Source organism: Neocloeon triangulifer, unplaced genomic scaffold (assembly GCF_031216515.1).
Source record: "Neocloeon triangulifer isolate White Clay Creek 2 clone unplaced genomic scaffold, ASM3121651v1 ptg000008l, whole genome shotgun sequence".
Taxonomy (NCBI): Eukaryota; Metazoa; Arthropoda; class Insecta; order Ephemeroptera; family Baetidae; genus Neocloeon; species Neocloeon triangulifer.
The window spans coordinates 1,035,543-1,055,844 of NW_026775550.1; the positions used below are offsets into that span (position 1 = coordinate 1,035,543).

Genomic DNA, 20,302 nt, shown 5'->3' on the forward strand with positions numbered 1-20,302 from the left:
AATTTTATCAATATCTCAAAAACAAAGATTTATTTCTATATTTTTCAAAGTAAATAAATAATCAAAAAATACGGAACTTTTTCAAAAAGTTTTTCGCTGTAAAATAAATCAGTTTTTGATAACCATGGAGTGTGCGCTCGTAATTAATTGATATTTAATAATTGATCTCAACATAGACGCATAAATATTTTTTCTGAAGCCATCTGAGAAACTATTTCAACGTAATGATACTTTTTTAAAACAGCATTTGGGCCGCTCCCCGTGCGATAAGACCTGCGGCAGGCACATTAATTAATTAACATACAAAACAAAAATTTATTGGACAAGTGCACGCGTCGGGTCGAGATTTATCAATATTAGCGGAATCTAATTTAAAAGAGAGCCTCACGCGGTTGGTTGCTTTTCTGATTCGGCGAGAGTAATTTGTAAGATTGACTCTCGGGCAGAAGTGGAAAACCGGCTGCGGAAGTTTTTCGCTCTGGCCGAGCGATTTATTCTCATTACAATTGGCATCTTTTTAAGGGCGAGGGTTTTACGCCCTTATTACCGGTGACGTGCCCAGACTTGGCGATTCCCATTATTTTTTCATCCCCCGCCAGCAGCGCGTCGAACACGGAGGCGAAAGTAATTAAACAAAAATGCAGCCGCGTTCTCTCTCTTCTCGGCACCACCGTCAGCTATTTTTCCATTCGGCACGCTCCGATAAATTATTATTCCTGTGGCCAATCAGGATTTATTCGCTCCCGGAACTTTTTATTTGTCCGCAAGCGAGCGCAACCCCTGGATTTTTTTTTATATTCGTTGCCGCTGCACTTTTGCTAGAGTGTGTGTGTATAAATTTTCATTCTTTTGTAATGCAGATAAGATTGGAGAGTTCTCATTTCTGCACGCGCAGCTAATTTCAGAAATTACCATCGAGTGATTTGAATTATTGGCACGCAAACTTGAATTAATTTGTTTTCTAGCAATTACTGCACTTTTTTAAAAGTTCTTGCATGAATTAATTCAGTATTACGTCAAGATACTTAATTTATTTAAGCAAATTCATTTCTGAAATTCATTATTATGATCAAATAATTTTAAGTATTGAGCTTTTCTATACATGTAATTTTTTTTTTTCATTCCTTTAAGATCAGGTCAGTGTAGAGGTAAAAGTTCTATAAAAATTTCGTATCAGTAGAGTGATGAGTTTTCAATATGACAAAATTACGTTTTTGAACAGCTTTTTTATTAAATAATAAATTTAACCTTTTTTTGTACTTTATAGTTCACAAAGTACCAATAAAACATACAAAAGTCGTCAATGAACGCATAAATGAGAAAAATATTAATCGTAAATATTTTCATTATTAGAAAATTAAGAAAATCGGGCTTGTCCTCGTTGCAAAATAATGTTTTTATTCAGAAATAAAACAAAGAGCCGTTTTTTTTTAGAACAACAACGAGGACAAGCCCGACTTTCTTCATTTCCATGATCATCTCGTTGAGTGTAAACTTCTACAAACAAATTTTCAATATTTTATTGTTGTTCTGCAAATATTTGCGCCCACTAAACAGCTTTTAGACGCTTCAGAACCTCTCATCTGAACACTCTAATAAATTATTGTAAAGATCTATTAATTTAAGTGATTATAAACAAAAATTAGCTTATGTTAAAAAACGAGCTATTTTAAGATTAAAAAGCTATATAAATTTAAAAAATGTTAATAATCGTAGTATTTATTTATGCTAGCATTTTATATTTTTATTATAATAACTATATATTAAGTGTTTATTAGTTTCATATAAATAATAATGCTCTTTGACAGAATATTTGAAAATTAAATAGTATAATAAGATATTTATAACCTTGCACACTTGAAGAAACTACTTTAAAAAGTCGTTTCTTCTATGTTCCTGTGTGTAACCACGTCAATATGTATCGCAAATTAATATTAATTCAACAAATAAATTAAGTTTAAATTGTAAAATCAAATGCCATTTTATGAGAATATTCAATAATATGATTGTTTGGGTTGTAAAATTTTTAATTTTATAACAAGTTTAATGAAAGACCATGAAAATAAAATAGAAAAACACAGAAAATATCTTTCATTGATCCAAATTTACTTTACAACAATGAACGCCGGAATTAATTTGGCCGATCAAACCAGCCGTCACCTGAATTTGTGCTTGAGCAATAATCTCTCTTGCACTGTGCAAAGTTTGACTGATGACATGTTGAGATGAGGGTTTCATCTCTCTCGTCATTTGATTTGGCTCGGCGAGTGTGCGGCCGGCGGCCCCGAATATCAATAATTAATCGGGGCCGGTTTCACTCAATCTGAATGGCCGGCCGCTTTCTATGGTCGAGGAGTTCGCGGCAGGCCCAAGCCATGTGGCGCGTGCTAATTTCGCATATTACACGCGCACACAGAACACGGAGAGCAGAGCAGAGCGTGTACCAATATAAATTATCATAAGCGCGCGCTCCCCTAATGCCTAACTTAATGTTTGATTTATTGCACGACCCGCTATTATACATCACCGACGACGTGTGTGTTTGCATTGAGCCGAAATTTCCAATTCTCCGTCCGTCCGACCGACCGATGGTTATTAATTGTTATTGCGTGCGTCGAATGCGAAATCAGAGAAGCATAATAATCATGGAGGTTCTCGCAGATCGATTAAATTTACTCGACGGCGGCGAACCAAAATTAAAGCGTCTCATTCATAGGTTCTTTCTTTATTTATAAAATTTAAAGAGCCTCACCTCGTGATTTTCATTGCTGGATTACAAATTTGGGATAAAAATAATTCACTCTTCAGAGAGATATTATGCGAAATGTGGAGATGATAATGTCTAGAAGTAACTTGCTAATTTGGTCCAAATTTTAATTTCAAAACCAAGAAAAAATCCTTAAATGTTGGCCTGAATTCTCCCATTTTGTCTTTTTTTCAACCCTTTAGGAGTGGGATTATTTGAAAAAAAGATATTTATTATTATTTCATTTCTCAATCGCGATCTCTCAGTATTTAAGAATGTAAATAATTTTACTGTAATTAATTTTGGAAGTCATAATCTTACTTTTTAATTAGCCAATAAGTCTGGTAAAATCATTTAAAACAAAAAAATTTATCTTTTTAAAGCGCATGCCAAAAATGGCCGAAGATAAAAATTTTCAATTATAGAAGTTTTCTTTTTGTGTAACGTGGAATTAAGGTGAAAAAATTGTATTGAATGAAATATTTGGGGTCAAAAGTGACCAATGACCTATTTCGAGAAATTGCGGCAAGCCAAGAACGTGCCAATTTACTGCATTTCCAAATCGTCATCTAGCATCAGCGCCACCACAATACAAGAGGTTCATATGGAAAATTGTTCTAAAAGTAGTTAAATGACATATTTAAAAAGTTGTCAATGCATCAATTTAATGATATAAAAATCTCTTCTAATTATAATGATGTATGCATATATCGAGATCACTTTTAGCCCCTACGAAACTTTATTTTTATGCAATTAATTTTTGTAATATAAAAGCCACAAATATCCATATTTTCTAAATCAATCAAAAAATCTAATTTTGAAGTAATTAATTGTATTAAATTTTTATTAAGTTAAATTGATCAATTTGGAGACAAACCAACTTTTAAACCTTCAGGTATACGGAAAAAAGTTTGTATCGCAAAGAATTTGCACTTTAATGAAAATTAGCAATTAAACTTGCCAATTTATTATTCCACTTCCGCACACTTTCTTTTTCTTTTTTCTCCCACCGCGTCTCACGCTTTATTATTCCGATAAACCCTTCAGCTCAACGGAGTATTTTCTCTCGTTCTCCTTATTAAATTGTTAATGCAAACCTGTGGAAAAAGGCGAGAATCTCTCACCGAGGGTGGAAGTAATTTTTCAAACGCTTCTCTCTCTTTCTCTCTCCCTTGAACTCTCGGCTGGCTTTTTTCAATCGTACGAATTTTTATGTGTTCGCCTCCGACCAACGAGCCCCGACACCCCTCGCCCGACTGCTCGGAAAAAAGCTCTTTTGACTCGCGGCGATGAAATAAAAGGGAAATTTACAACTCTTGTCATCACAGGAAGCAGGCACTCGGTAAAACCGAGCGTTTTTTCCCCAACATTCGAGGGACACAAGCGCTCTGTTAATTTTCTAATCCGATCATTTTGGGGCTCTGAACTGTTCCAAAGCAAAGGTGATAAAAAAATTATTTATTTTTTCCTTCCATCTGAGGCAGAATATAACGTTTTCATTAATTATTGCTTTAGTTGAGTATTTAGAAGAACAAAAGAAATTTATTATCATAATTCAATTATAAAATCAACGTCAATAAGAGGAAAAATGTACCATAAAATAATTGATATTATTCTACCTATTCGTGGCTCTTGTTTTGATTTAGAATTAATGTATTGAAACGAATTTAACTGCAAAAATTTGATTTCTAATATAAAAAAAATGGTAACATGATGTTTATTTCAAGATAATTGAGATCTGCGAATATTTTAACGATGAAAATATGGCAAATTTATTCATTATTCTAGATTTATTTTTCTAGCGCAATTCCATAATTATGCGTCAAATTTTCCAATGAAATCAAAAGGCTACATTATTTCATCTATGCAAGTATATATAAACATAAATTTATTCTATTGTAATGGTCTCGGCAAACCAAAATATATAATAAATAGTTTAATTTTTTGTATATTTATTAATCTTTTTTCAGGCCAATAGTATTACTTAAATTGAAATTAATAAAATTTGTACAATTTTATATTAAAATTTTACAAAAAAAAACATTAATTAAATAAATAAATTTAAAAACTTTAAAAGTTTTTTAAATAACGTAGAAATAACAATAATTATAAATAACCAGCATTAATACATACAATTATTTTTTGTTTATTTTATTTGAACGATTCGGCTTGGTATATTTAAAATTTAAACGTGAATCACAAGTCTGCAGAACCCACAAGGCACCCTATAAAGTCATTCCCTTCAGCTATGTTATGATTCAAACCGAAAACAGACGAAGGCAGACGAGATGTGTCACTCTCAGTGCTAGTGCAACGTTCCCCTCATATCATCTCAATTTTAATTATAGATTAAATAGTGGTTTAAATTAATTCGCAAATGAACTTAAGTTAGAAATAACTAAATTAGAAAACTGCAAAAACAAATAAAGTGAATATTCCGAATAATTCCTAGTATTCCTATCTGTATAAATTAAATAAAACAGCAATAATAATAAATTTAAATTTTAAAATTTCAAGTAAAATAAATAAATGTTCAGATACGGATATTGAATATGATTATATTTTTGAAAAATGAAAGTGCCATCAATTTTTGGATTTTTTTTCTTATGCAAAGTTCTTGTGACTCGCTTCTCGGTCGGTGGTGGAAATGCGATCCAATTGCGAGCGCATTCATCAAAAGTTATTTTAATTTAGGCTGGGGATAAAACGGGCGGCGAGAGTGGCGCCTGGCAACCCGGCCACAAGCGCCGCACACACAGGCCTGCAGCAGCGCTAACTTCCAAATTAACGCACAGTTATTCATTATTATCTAAGCTCCGGGTGTGATTAGCCGCTCACCTTATTTAAATGCAAATGAGCTTCATTTCACAATATTAATGTGTATCCACCCAGTGAGCCACCCTCGCCCTAGCTCGGCGTCACCGCACAGCCGCTCTCTCTTCATTCGGCGCTAAATTATATTTCATAAACGCGCGCGCACGCGTCGCCCCCCGAAGGACCGAAAACCGCCCGCACATAATAATGATGCATTCCGTGGACACTCCGGCACATTATCATTTTAATTTCGTCGCGCCTCTTGCGTCTCGGCACTCTTGAGATGCGCACAATTAATTAGGGCGGCGTCAACGTTCTTGCGAAAGGGTTGAAGGCACTCGTTTCCAATGAGAGGGACAATTTTGAAATGCCTCATCTTCATTTAGAATCATAAATAAATTAGAATTTATGGGAAATTATTATTATTCTATTTTTTATCAGAAAAAAAGCAGAAAAATCATAAATTTACAACAATGTAAAAATTCCATGGGAATTAATAAAAGGTCGATTTGGAAGAAAATTTAATTATTTTTTGATTCTTCGTGAAGTTAAAAACACAGTATAAACTTTTAAACTTTAAAAATAAAAATACCCTTTTAATACTACATGATATATAAAAAAGTTTCAAGAATTTTATATAAGACTATTATACTACGGATTTTGATAAGTTTTGAATAATATTTTATTAATTACCTTAATTAAGATAATTTTCTGTTCGTAATCCTTACTCAATTAATTTACTAATGGATTCCCTGCCTGAATAAAATAATTTAAATTAAATTTATCTTTTCAATAAAATTGTAAAGAACTTTTTCTTCCAATTGGGGTAAGAAAAGCAAAAAAATGTGTACATTTTACATATTCTCTTTACAATTTAAACAGACCAATTAAATTTTTGAAGGTGGGCAATGCAAAAAAAAAACCAAAACGTAAAATGCAAACGTAAAAAGAAAATTGTTTAATAAATTTAAATATTTAAACGTTGCAGGAGTTCAAAAAGCACCATTATTTCTAGAAAATATAACTGGTGAATTTTATTCCATGTGAACTTAATATGACAATTTTTTTTATCTAATTTACTCTCTATTTATTACGTTGCAATTACATGATTATTAATTTAATCTTCACTGCTTAATGAAGAAGTATGCAACGTCACCGACGTGTCTGTCGCGCAGGTTGCATATATCTGCCGTCGTAACACAATCTAATAAGCTACAAAGCCACGAAAATCGTGGTGAGACGCAAATTGCGAAAATCAGAGTTCGGTGCCGCCGCCGCTGGTGTCGCAGATGGAAATCTTATCTGATTGGTTGAGCCGCGAAACACTCGTGCAATAATTTTCCGCTGGCAACAATAATAAAGGCTGAATTTACACAAACGGCGAGAGCTGTTTCTGCCGGTTACTTTCTCATGAATATTCAAACGTTCGGAACAATTCTCTGCTGCTTCGTTCCCTCCGTTATCGTCATATTAAACACAGCATGATAGAGTTCACCGGCAATTTGCATTATTGATTATACCAACCGATGAGAAATACATAAAAAAATATCCATACGCACACCTCCCTCTCTAATTTAAATGATAAAAAAGAAGCTCTTCGCTCTTCGACATCAATCAAAGCCGAGCGAATAAATTTAAAAAAAAGTGGAGAGAGACGTGTGGAGGGCGATAAAAAAAAATAATGTTGACTGCAATCTGAATAATAAATTTTTCACATGCCGAGCAGGAGGAGGAGGAGATTTTCCGCGCGGTCACTGCAGGAGAATTGATAATTTATAATCAGAATGGCAATTCAAATTTATGTGGCTGGACAGAGAGAGTAGAATTTTTTTATTATTCCACCGAGCACTACTTTTTCTCTCTCCTCTCGAGCGAACCAAACGATTCTCTCGTTTCTGCGATGGCTGGTGTATGTAGTACGTGCATGCGGTGTATTTTTTATATCGCTGTTGGTCAGATGAATATGGATGGACGGACGCGGGGTTACAAAAAAAGGAGAGCTAATTGAAAAATACCCCGGCCGTCGGTCCGTCGGTGTGCATTAGAAAAAGGATTGTAATAAGCCGTTCAACACGGACAGCATTAATAATAATACGCGAATTACTCTCTCTCCCCGTTCGTGCAATGGCTGGAAATGAATTCGCTCTGCTCTCGTCTGGCAGCTCGCGATAAACATAATCAGCATTCCAGGTTAATCATCAAACTCGCCCGAAATGAATGAAGGCGTTCCCCTCTCCGTGTGTTTCGCAAAACGGCTTTTCCCGCTAATGTGCAGCCGACTGATAGCTGGATTAAAAAAAAATGAAAATGTCTATATGATGCGCGCGGAACACGTCGATGAAAAGTAGCAGGATGTATTTTATTTTAATTTCAGCGCTGACCTGCTCGCGGGGGATTAGCCCGGTGCGATGATGAGATAAATTCGCCTCGCAGTCGAGCCGACCAAGTGAATAATAAATGTTTTTGTATCTCAGGCTAAAATTCAGATAAAAAAGTTTGCAAGGAAGAATTAAAAAAAAATTCATAAAAGTAAATATGATGCTTTTTATGTAGACTCATCTCTTCATAAATTTTTGAAGTAATTCAGGAATTTTTTATAATAATAAGACAGATTGAAATGTCCCTTAAAATTTAATTATTTTCGGTAAATATGTTTTAAAATATCTTTATATTAGATTCTTTAGAATTATTAGGCATTATTTTATTAAAAATTATTTTAGTCCTTAAATTGATGATTAATAATTTTAGAGAAGTCTCTTTTCTTTCATTAAAAACCCAATATTTTCCTAAATGAAATTCATCCCTGATGCTGATTTTCCTTTTAAAATTTCCATCAAATATTGACAAACATTGACTTAGGTTGAAATTAAAGTTCTATAACAATGAAATCGTTAAAAAATATGTTAATTATAAGCGAACATATTTAATTAATTTAAATAAAAAAAGGTAACAATCCAATTCTCTAATTCTTTTAAAATTAGACATAATGTTGATATTTCATTTATTTCTTTGTTATCTGCAGGCCACATGGAAAAATAACATTATTTGGCATTATTTTAGATCTATTTTACCACTTTTTAAACAAAATTATAGAACATGGATTTTTACTAGATTTCCACCATTACCAAACTGAGCCTTCCGACAATTAAACAAAAGTTTTGCCTTTTCAGCCGCGCAACAAATACACCGTGCCCGAGCTAATACCGGCTCAGGGATAAAAGTTATGGCGAGTCAATAGGCCGGGCTAAGTGGGAAAAGTGGTGGTGGTGGTGCGGCGGCGGTCAGTCAATATTATTCACCTTGCAGGGTGGTTGGTACTCGGCGCCGGAGAGCAGCTCAAATAGCCGGCCCGGCGCACTACAGAATGTTTTCCTTGCTCTTGAAATTTCCTCGACTCGCTCTGCGCTGTTTGGTGAAATAATACACAGTTTGTGTTCGGGATTAGCAAGGATACTTACATCCCTATTGCAAATAATAATCCCTCTTCGATGCTCAGTTGCAGAAAGATGCACCCTCGCTCACGCTCGCACCCCCCTTGCGCTTAGCATATGTATAATGCTGGCGGTGCAATTTTTCATGTGGGTACGAAAAGTGACTCATTTAACTCGACGCACGCGGCTTTTGTGCACGCGCGTGCGATTAAAAATTGCGTTTGTCTGCACCGAGGGGACTGACGAGATGAAGTTTGACAAATTTTTCAACATTATTTATGCAGATCATGAGAGAGGATGATTTTTCACTTGAGTTTGGTAAAATTGAAGCAAGTGACAGCCCCGTTTTTTCTTTTGCATTAATTGCATAATTACAAAAGAAAGAAAAGTGAAATATAAGAAGTTCAAGAGGATCAGACGAAGACAAATTTTTCTTTAAATTTGTTTTTTTATTTAATTTGACGGAAATAAATTGTTTCAAAATAAACAAATATATTACAGTCATACAAATTCGAAACTTTCTAAATAATTATAGTTGTTTATTACCTAAATGATATGTAATTCGCCATTCTTTAAGGGTCCGGTGATTATGAGTTCGTAATTCACTCTACTTTCATTACATCTGTTAAAATTTAAGGTATTTAGAATTTAATTGAATTGAAATTACAATAAAAAAATTATCTAGAAAATAAAGAGCGCACTTGTCAAAATTTAATATTATTACATTAATTGAATTAATTCTCAATATCAATCATACTTTCAGCTGCTCAACAGCAATTATTTAAATTCTTTATCTCATAATTACTCATGATGTACATTCTATATTAAATATAATTTTTACTATTTTTTATTTTGTGAGAATACGTCTGGCCCAAAATTAAATATGTAGTGATTCTTGATAAATTAAATAGTTAATAATGTTATTTTAATTATTTTTAAATTTTTATTGTTAAAAAAGAAATTAAAAAAATCTTATTAATTCCATTTATTAAAATTTGTTACTTATAAAACATAATTTAATAATTAGTAATTAACAGTAACCATTTTTTTAATATACGCATTGTATGCTTGATAAAATAAGTTGTTAAAGAGACAAACCCCCCCTCTCTCACTCTTTGGACAAGTTGTGGTGCGACTGTGACTTGTGACCAGATAAACAGCGGGCGATATTTTGATAAAATGCAAGCGACACAGCAGCAGCGGTGGCGGCGGCGGCTTTATGCAAATATAAAGCAGAGAGCGCGCAAAGACGAAGGAGCCGGGCGGAGTGAGAGAGATGTGATGTTATGGTAATTGGGCCGTTGAATCCCTAAACAGGCGCAACGTGCATGTGAGGTGATTTAATTTTTACTTTGACCTCAAATGCTAAAAAGAAAGAAAGACTTCTCGGCGCGGCTTGGCTCTCGGGAAAGGGTAAATATTTAAACGGCCATCTCGACACGAGACCCTGTTTATCTGCAACTCCGAATCATCGGAAAAGTTTTCAGACACTTGTGTTTATATCTGATTGAAATGCTGCACACTTCTTTCCTTGCTCGCGTCCCGTGTGTTTGTTATTTGCAACAAACTCCTCCAAGGGGAATAATTTCACCGCATCTCGTTACGATATTATGTGCGCCGTCAACTGCATTTATGAGTTTTTAGCAGCTCTGCTCAAATTTTCTGCTGTCATAAATTATGCGATGATATACTAATAATATATTTGATCTAATATTACTTTTTACAACTATAAGAAGGTAAATATATTAAATATTTTCGTATTTTAAATTTCAAAATGTGTCCATCATATTGATCAGAAATCACCACTTTTAAAAGTGCTCTAACACTGATCATTAGCCTCAACATGTGTTTAATTATATATTACTATTAACTAAATATAATACTTTATGTGAAATAAAAAAAATCAAATATTAATATAATAAAAATAAGATAAAATAATATAAATAAATAATAAAAATTTCCAATGTAAAGCATATTCATTATAAAAATATTTGTTTCTCTAAGCATAAATTATTTCTATTTAACCGTTTACGTGCTTATTTTAATTTTTTTTATCTTACTTACTTGAAAATTCCCTTTGCAAAAGCATTGATTCCCTTGGGATATTATAATATCAACCTGAAGAGAATAATCCCTCACTAATATCCCAGTGAAGTTGATATAAAAATCTCGTTATATCTCATAATATTAAATTTTCTCAAAATTAATTTTGCGTAATTAAATTGTTGATTACTTGTATGATTTTTAACTTATCACAAAATTAAAATTGAATTGGTTGAGAGGAAGACCTGAATTTAAGGGTAAAAAGGCAAAATTAGACCCACAGCTTATTCTAAATTCTCTGTCTTCAAAATTCAATAATACGCTTTTCCAAATTTATGTAACAAAATTTAATTCTCAAATTTTATTTATTGATTACATTTTCAAAATAATATCTTTCACGTCCTTTGTTTCAAAAGTATCACGAGGCAAATTTGAATAAAATCGATAGCGCATTATAATAAAAATAACGTTCGCTCTCTGATTGGTCTGTCCATCTCGGACAGCGCGCTTGTTATTATTCTATCTCTTGCGCCAACATCTCGGGGGAGTGATGCTGAGTGAGTAAGAAGACGAGTGAGTATAATACACAGGCTTGGAACAATTCCAGCACCCTCCGTCGACCGACCGACCGCCTTTGCATTATCCGCCGGCACTGTTTTCGGATGCAAATAATATTCCGTGTAGGTCAGCGGCGGCCGAGTGGAGAAGCGACGGCCACACCCTGATCGCGCGAAAACGAGACGGCGTGAATTTCGCACCCTCCCTTTCTCTCAACAGGTCAGAAATTGGATGACTTCGCCGCGATTATTACCCGAGAGACTCTCGGAAAGAAATAACGAAACGTGGGGGAAAATTCAAACAAATTGGAAAATGCAAATAAAAAAGAAAATTGAGGACAGAAATAAAAATTTATTTTTGCAAGCAAAATACAAAGCTCATATTTGAACTTCTGTGCAAAATTTACTTCAGACAGCGAAAAAATTGTCAAATTTAATATTTTATAACTACAAATCTAAATTGTTTATAACAAAACAATTTTGAAATTTTCCACAATTATCTGTTTTATTCTGTCGACAAAATTATCAGAAAAGAAGTGATCGCACAAAAAAGTCTGATGAAACGAATGAATCTCTGTATTTTGGCGAATATTAGGATTTTTGTTAATAGAAAATATTAAAAACTCGCGTTTCTTTGAACAATGTTGCAAAATCTTAAATTAGCGTCACTTTGAAACTTATATCTTTAAACATTAATATGAGAGAGTTTTAGAGTTGAATTTTAACCAAGAAGCTTCAGGTAATTTTGTTAGTTGATCCGTAGTGAATATAGTAAAGATCAAGCTCCGTTTTTAAAACTAAGGTGAAGCCATTTTCCCTCATAGATTGAAGAATCTCGTTTAGCTTATTTCCAACATTAAAATGCTCAACAACCATGACCTATAATTGAAATACCATTATTAAAAATTACATTCGTAAACGCACTTGAAATGAGAATTAATTTCGTGTTAATTTTTTATCAAATCATTTTAAAATTATTGCACTTTTTTCTTACGTCAATTGTGACTCTTTTAAAATCAATCGTGCGAAGGATTTCCAATTCATTTCCTTCGACGTCCAGACTGAAGTAGTCTATGTGCTTCAGTTTTAGCACATCCACAAATGTGTTGAAAGGGATGCAAGTAATGTTCACATAACCACCCTCTTTTGAATCGTTTTGATTTTTCATAATATGTCCTCCCCATGAGTTGTCATTAAAAGTGACCTTTAGATTGGAATATGTTATCGCTTGAATTGAAAAATTTACAAAGTGAAGAAAAATACAAAGTTGAAAAAATTGTTCTTGTCCATGATATGTTTGTTGTGATGTTGTGCCGAGCGATTTTCTTGATAGCTAACACGAGCATCAGTCGATAAAGCTTTTGAGATTAGCTGAACTTGTATTCATTATTAAAAAAATATATTTTTCTATTTGAACAAAAATTAAGGAAATTTTATAAAAAGTACAAAAACAAACTAACAAAATAATCAAATCAGATGCTTACGTTTAACATATCTTGGCTATTTCACAAGAAAATTTAAGTTAGTTTATAAGAATGAAGTCTTTAAATTGCAGAAATTCACAATTTTAAAATTTTTTCATCAAAGTCTTACAAAAAGCGCTTTTAAATTCGCTCGGCTTTTATTTTATTTATTTATTATTATTATTATTTTTTTTTTTCAAATACCGTCATGGATTTTGGAGACGTGCTTAAACAAGTCGGCGCAACCCACGCTTTTCTTTTTTTCTTTAGCATTTCCTTAACGTTTTTAGAACCTCCTTCAATAAGCAAGCCGGTCCAATTGAAATATTTTTCCAACATTAATGAATTGGAATACCACTCGCCGTCTAAAGCCCCACACTCAACAAAGAATCCATTTGTCTGCGAGTTAAAACATGATTATAAACATCAACACGTTTGATTATATTTAAACCTTGTTTTTCATTAGCGAATGAACAAATGTCGATGTGGATTCTTGTGAATAATCTACAACGCTAGCATTTTTCAAGTTGTACGGTTTTTTGCGAGGGTGCGGTGGGACGAGAATGCTTTTCGCGTATTTCAATAATCTCTCGTCATTGTCTGCGAGACCATCGTAGTTCCCATTGTCCGCAACAGCAGTACTTTCTGTTGTGAGGTGGCTCTGAAAAGAGCCGCGATTCTGCTGGTGGAAATTTTTCGATAAGCTTAATCAGCTCTAGAAAAAAATGTATTATATTACGTGTTTCTTCAAAATGTTCACCTCAAATTGTGCTGGTGTATTTTTCTCGACTTTTTTTTTTTTCAAATTAGTAGAATAATAGAAGATTTGATGTACACATTCAAAGAAAAGTTACCTCCAATGATTGTATCAATTTGGCGGCGATGGAGCAAGATCATGCTGAAAGTCACTGTTGCGGCCACCGCGAAAAACATTTTTGTTGAATGAAGCATATTGTAGTTTGCGTTCGTAGAAAAAGTTGATGTATAACAAATTAACGAGATGTTTCGTTGCAAGTGCAAATAAAAATATACTTATAAATCGGACCTTTCCAACAGTGTGTGCAGTTTTGGCACGAGGAATCGTCAAGTCAATGTTTTATACTCAAAATGCGGTTGCAGAGTGGCGGTGCGTGACTTTTAGGTGCCTTTACACTGCATTTGAGATAAGCAATCTTAAAAAAATGTCTAGAGACAGCGGTGGAAAGTGAAATACAGTTAGCTCAGACAGCAGTTAACCATTTTTTTGTATATATATTTTAAATAATGTCTGATATTTATTGAATATAACGTTTTGGGAAAGAAAAATTTAATTGCCATATAATACTAATTTGGCATTTACAAGGTTTCCCTAATTTTCATCAAGACTCTGGTTGACTTTAACATTGTGTTATCTAGAATGTTTCCATTTAAACTTTGTCGTCCGACTGCCAGCCAATCCAAGCCAAGCACAGCGACAAAAAAAACTCATAAAATTAAATGGAATTTTTGTTTTATCACCTTGTTTTATCAAGTTGAGTCATTTATAAAAACCATTTAGAGACAAATAGTCACACAAAAAGAACTCTGTTAAAGCGCTTTTAACATTTTTCTTTTTTTTTTACAAAATCTTTCTTAGATATCAATTTATTTAAATCAAATATAAAATAGCAATATAAGGATCAAGCAAGGAATAAATTTAATTTGAGAGCATCAAATAGTTTTGTTAATTGTTCCATTGTGAATAAATGTGAGATCAAGCCTAGTTTTCGAAACTAAGGTGAAGCCATTCTCCTTCATAATTTGAAGAATCCCGTCGTATTTGTTTCCGACGTTAAGATGCTCAACAACCATAACCTGGTAGAAATGTCATTGTTAAAAATTATATCAGTAGATGAGCTTAAATAAAATATGTGTTTTGACATTAAAATTATGTTTGAACTTTCGGAATTTTCTTACGTCAATTGTGAATTTCTTGAAATCAATCGTGCGAAGGATTTCCAATTCATTTCCCTCAACGTCCAGACTGAAGTAGTCTATGTGTTTCAGTTCCAGCACATCCACGAATGTGTTGAAAGGGATGCAAGTTATGTTCACATAACCACCCGCTTTGGATTCGTTCGGATTTTGCAGAATATGTCCTGCCCATATGTTGTCATTAAATGTGACCTTTAGAGCAATGAAAAATCAAATTTTAATTGCTGGATATCACGAATTTCATTTACTGTTTGCATAGAAGCTATCAAAACGTTTTTAAAAATTTAACAATAAATAAATTATTGTTAATTATTTCTAGTTAAATGTGGCAATTTGATTTGATTAAATTTTTTCAATGTCAAATATACCGCCATAGATTTTGGAGATGTGCTTAAACAAGTCGGCGCAACCCACGCTTTTCTATTTTTCTTCAGCATCTCCTGAACATTTTTAGCGCCACCTTCAATTAACAAGCCAGTCCAGTTGAAATTTTTCTCCAGCATCAAGGAATTTGATAACCACTCGCCGTCTAAGGCTCCACATTCAACAAAGAATCCATTGGTCTGCGATTGAAAATTAATATCCACCTCAATTAACTTTGTTTGAAATTAACTTTGTTTTTCAACAGAGAATGAATAAATATCGAAGTGGATTCTTGTGAATAATCTACGATGCTGGCATTCTTTAAGTTGTACGGTTCTGAGCGAGAATGTGGTGGGACGAGAATGCTTTTCGCGTATTTCAATAATCTCTTGTCATTGTCTGCCAAGCCGTTGTAGTTTCCATCGTCCGCAACGGTGGTACTTTCTGTGGTGGCGTTGCCCTGAAAAGGGCCGCGTTTCAGTCATTGGAAATTTATGGTTAACAGAATTAAGCTTTGCACAGACTTTTGTATGCGTTTCTTCAAATTTTATCTCCTCAAATAGTGCGGATGAATATTTTGAGCCTATTTAAAATTTACAAATTATTATACATAAAATTAATAATTGTAAATTTACCTGCAAATTCAAATCTATCAATTGAGCAGCGATGGAGCAAGAGCATGGTGAACGTCACTGTTGCGGCCACCACGCAAAACATTTTTGTTGATATTTGCATAATGAAGTGAAAGTTCAAAGACAAAACGTATTGAATGGCAAATTAACGAGATGTTCCTTCACAAGTGCATTTCAACATTCAGTTTGGAACTGCTGACGGTACTGAGCGAGCTGTGCAGTTTCGAAATGCGGACACGTCATAAAAAAACGGAAGTAGTGTGACGGTGCCTGGCGAATATGAGGAAAATCTGCAGACTGTTATTTAGTTTTTGACCTTTTTCCGTGCTCTGCTTCCGGTAAAAAAATCAAAAGCTATCATTTCGCCGCCCACTCGTTCAGGTTTTCTATCTGATTTTCATCAGTGTTTATGAAAATAAATACTTTGAATGCTCTATGAATGATATTAAACAATTGATTTGAAATCAGTCATGATAATTAACGAATCCATGCGTTTTTAATTTTTCTGTGTGCTTAACCGTTTTGACATTAAAATTACAGACACAAATATTTAGTATGTAATTAAATGTTTTTATAAAATTATTAAAATATAATGTATTTTAATAGAATGAAACTTTATATTCTGTTTCTTGAATGGTAATTTCAAACAATTAAGTAGAAATTTTTTTAATATTTAGAGAGTTTGCATGGAAAAATTAAAAATATTACTAATTTTATGCAAAAATTTGCAGCATGAGATAAAGAATTTAATAAAATTATTTACTTATAATGTGCATTCTTACATACGTTATAAAAATTAAAAGTGCGTTTCTATTCTGCTTTGAAACATGTCGTGAAAACGAATTAAATAAATTCGCTGGGTTGTAGTCACAGCGGCACAAAGGGCAATTTCACACATTCGCCACCAACAGCGGCATAAATCAAGCGCCGAGTTCATTATTAAAAAAACACCAGCGGCGGCTGCAATTCTTCAGAGAGTTGTATTTTATTTCATAATTCCCGATACATATAAATAAACCAGCGGCAAATTTATGCGGGGTTGGAGAGGGTCGGTCGTTTGCAGACCGCAAGGAGCGAATGTAATTCTTCTTTTCAACGCGCCCGCGGATTTTGTTTGATTTGCTTGAATATTCATGCGGCGCCGCCCAATCCTCAGCGGCATAAATTAAAACACGCCGCGCCGATTTTCTTTCATTTATTCCGAATGCAAAAATATGCATACACAGGTTGTTAAATTTCATTGCGCGGAGAGGCGAATGTATAAATGCTCACCCCTTCGCAATCGGCAGTTCAAAGTTTCGCGGTGGCGTTTTTTTTTTTTTTATTAATATCAAAGTTTGCGATGGAAATGAAAGAGCGAAGCGACAACGCTTAATTTATTCCAATAATCATGATAATGCCGGCGCCGCGCGTCACCACCGTTATTTTTTTAATTATAAATTCAATATGAAAAATAAACAAAAGGGGTGCCGACGAAAGGAATAATGCAGTGAAAACAAAAAGAATACGAAATGAAATGAAAAAAAAATGTGCGGTCACTACTGTTTCGCCCGAGGGCTCTTCGGTAAATAATAATATTTTCCATCCTCCCGCTTTTTTCCAATTTATAATGAGATCGCCAAACACTGCACTTTTTTTCACTCCCCTCGCCGCGAACAAAACGCAATTTTTATTACGCCAGAGGAGCGCCGGGGTCAAACGTAAGCTTTTCCACACTCAATTTCATTTTCTTCACTCGATTTTTTATTTTATTATTTTTTCTCTCTGGCTCGTGAAAGGGAGAGCGGCGGAGGGATGGCCACCGCCGACCGCTCTTGCCTTTTTGATCTGCAAAAAATGCTCACGGGTTCGCCTTTCACCGGCACGTTATGTGTGCCCGAGTGTGATATTTTTGGCCTTTTTGAAGCGAAATGCGTGGCTATCAAAACTCGTGCAAAGTTTTCGCAAACTTTGCACGTATAGAGTGGTCAAAGGATAATTTTTGTGAAGTTAAATAAATATTTTAAGTTACATAAAATAATCAATTATAAATACAAATTTTAAATACCTGATTATGAAATCAAATTATTTATTATCTGTTTCTATCCTATTCTTAAAATTTTAATTAAGAATGCAATCATTGTTTTATTGAAACTACTTTTGACAAATTATCCTATCTAACATCATAAAGCTGATTGGTTCCTTTTTATGCCACGTTAGTAAAACTTAAAGATAATGTAATGTGTCAGCAAGACAAATACATATATTTTATATTTAAATTAAATTATAAAAATATATTAATAATTTATTGAAATTTAATAATAATAATAATAGAGGTAAATAATTAACGCTGAAATTTATAAAAATTGTTAATTTTAGCAAATAAATTTTATTAATGTAAAAAATAATACATTTTTAGGTTGCAGAAAAAATAAATAAACAATAAAAAAATTTAAAACTTATCTTATATATAACTGAGTCAGAATTGAGCTCAGGTTTCTAAAAGTGTCATGAAATTAATTCACTCTCGTCACATATTGTAATTTTGTGAATACCAGGTCTGCTCTCTCATTCAATTTGGTCACCGTCTGGCAATGTTTCGAAAGTCATGTGTATGGATTAACGAAATGCTCCGATTTCCGATTCAAATTCTTAAACAGCAATAATCAGCTGCTCCACTTTCAAAGGGTAATAATAATTCAATCATTGCACGGCGACGGCGCGATTTGAATAATCCAGCACCATTTGCATCTGCGGTCGAAACAAGGCTAATATCCGAACGAAGAAAAAAAACAACAAATTGCGCCCCTACACATCACAAACAATTGCAATCTCCATATTATGTGGAAATTAGCCATGCAAATACGTGCCTCGGCCGGCCGACATCCTGTGCATTATTCCAAGATCGCATGTTACGCAGATAAATGAATTCATAAAACACGACGCCAAGCAAGCAAAACAGAAAAATAAAATACAAAAACGGAGCCAGCAAATAAATAATAAACAAAAGCGGACGCATGTAAATAGTCAAACCTAATGCATAAATACATCCGAATAAAAATGCTGCTCACAGCGTCCAGTTAAGGAAATGTTTTATTTATTGAATTTGAAACAGCGCGGCAATGTTCCTTACGTAAGTCACTTTTCTGTGTGTGTGTGCGAGTGGAAAATTTCTCCGAGGAATATCAAATGATACGCGATGAATACCAAATTTGACGCTCGCCCCGCCGGAAATTTATTTATTCTGCTATTTTGTTTCATACCCTCCGCATCTGCACCACCGTCCGGCAGTTCTTTCTTTCCATTTTTTTCTATGCACACTCACAAACGTGTGTGTGTGTGTATTTATTTGTCTTATATTTCTCTAAAGACGCTCCAGAGTGGCTGCAGCATGCAAAGAAAGCTAAGTACCGGCAAATTTGCTCGGGGCCGGCTGTCTAAAAAGAATGAAGAGGAACAAACTGTGGAGCTGCACACACAACAAACACACACACAACCCTCATCCCTCACTCGTCTCCCAAGGCTCGGCACAATTCACTGGACAGCCGCTTTCTTGTCGTGAAAGACGGACCAACACAAGAAGAAATTTGCTGCAACTTTGGCTCGGGTTCATTTTGCTCTTTATATATAAACAGTGCGGCAATAATTAAAATCAACTTGATTGTCTGTTAATTTTTTTTGTTCAATTACTGATCCGAAAATTCTGTACCTTTGCTAATTTTATCAAGCTGATTGAAAGTAAATTGAGGGTAAATTTTTGTTTTAAAGAAAGATTTTGTGATTATTTTGAATCATTAAATTAAATGTCTTATTTACTTTGAGCCAAAGCATTTTTTTAGATTAATTTCATCAAACTTTGTAACCACTTGTCACAGGTTTTTAATAGCTGGACACATTTCAGCAAATGATTTAAGAGAGGAAAAAAAATTGAAACTCACATCAAGGTGCCTCAAAAAAGAAAAATACAATTAAAAAACCAATGTGTCAGGGCCCGACCTGACCGTGACACTCATCATTCAATAACTGTGCCAAGAGACTTAACAATTAATCAGCAAGTTCCGCGTATCTCTGTATCGTCAGCATAATTTAACTATTTAAGCAGCTGTTATACAATTCTGTAGAAATTCGGCATTACCACGGAATAAACCAAATTACTCTCACCAAATCAAATGGGCTGCGGGCCGCTGCCCGGCCCTCCAGTCTGACAAATGACTCACTAAATTTGATTCAATTGGATTTTTTTATTAAAGAAATAAAAAACACGTAGCCTGAGTAATTTTTACGTCGAGATAAAATTTCTAAAACTATTTTCCCACTAAAA

At 33.8% G+C, this 20,302-nt stretch overlaps 2 protein-coding genes across 2 annotated transcripts in view; both read right to left on the reverse strand.

Moving 5' to 3' along the window:
- The window catches only part of LOC132194857 (POU domain, class 6, transcription factor 2), a 102,978-nt gene that overhangs the window by 11,103 nt on the left and 71,573 nt on the right, over nt 1-20,302 (reverse strand). The window lies entirely within an intron of this gene.
- Nucleotides 14,720-16,188, reverse strand: LOC132194805 (uncharacterized). The gene is made up of 6 exons (XM_059616309.1): nt 16,006-16,188; nt 15,895-15,953; nt 15,621-15,830; nt 15,376-15,570; nt 14,990-15,199; nt 14,720-14,887 (listed from the first exon to the last, which is right to left on the reverse strand). Exons 1-6 carry the CDS (start codon nt 16,103-16,105, stop codon nt 14,744-14,746), a joined length of 918 nt encoding a protein of 305 aa, XP_059472292.1. The 5' UTR covers nt 16,106-16,188; the 3' UTR covers nt 14,720-14,743.

Bases quoted from the DNA above. Each gene is read 5' to 3' on its own strand.
- LOC132194805 (XM_059616309.1), bottom strand. From the start codon at position 16,105: ATGCAAATATCAACAAAAATGTTTTGCGTGGTGGCCGCAACAGTGACG. The intron at 15,200-15,375 runs GTATATTTGACA...ATTGCTCTAAAG, and splicing joins CATCTCCAAAATCTATGGCG to GTCACATTTAATGACAACAT. The intron at 14,888-14,989 runs GTAAGAAAATTC...CATTTCTACCAG, and splicing joins TCAAGAAATTCACAATTGAC to GTTATGGTTGTTGAGCATCT.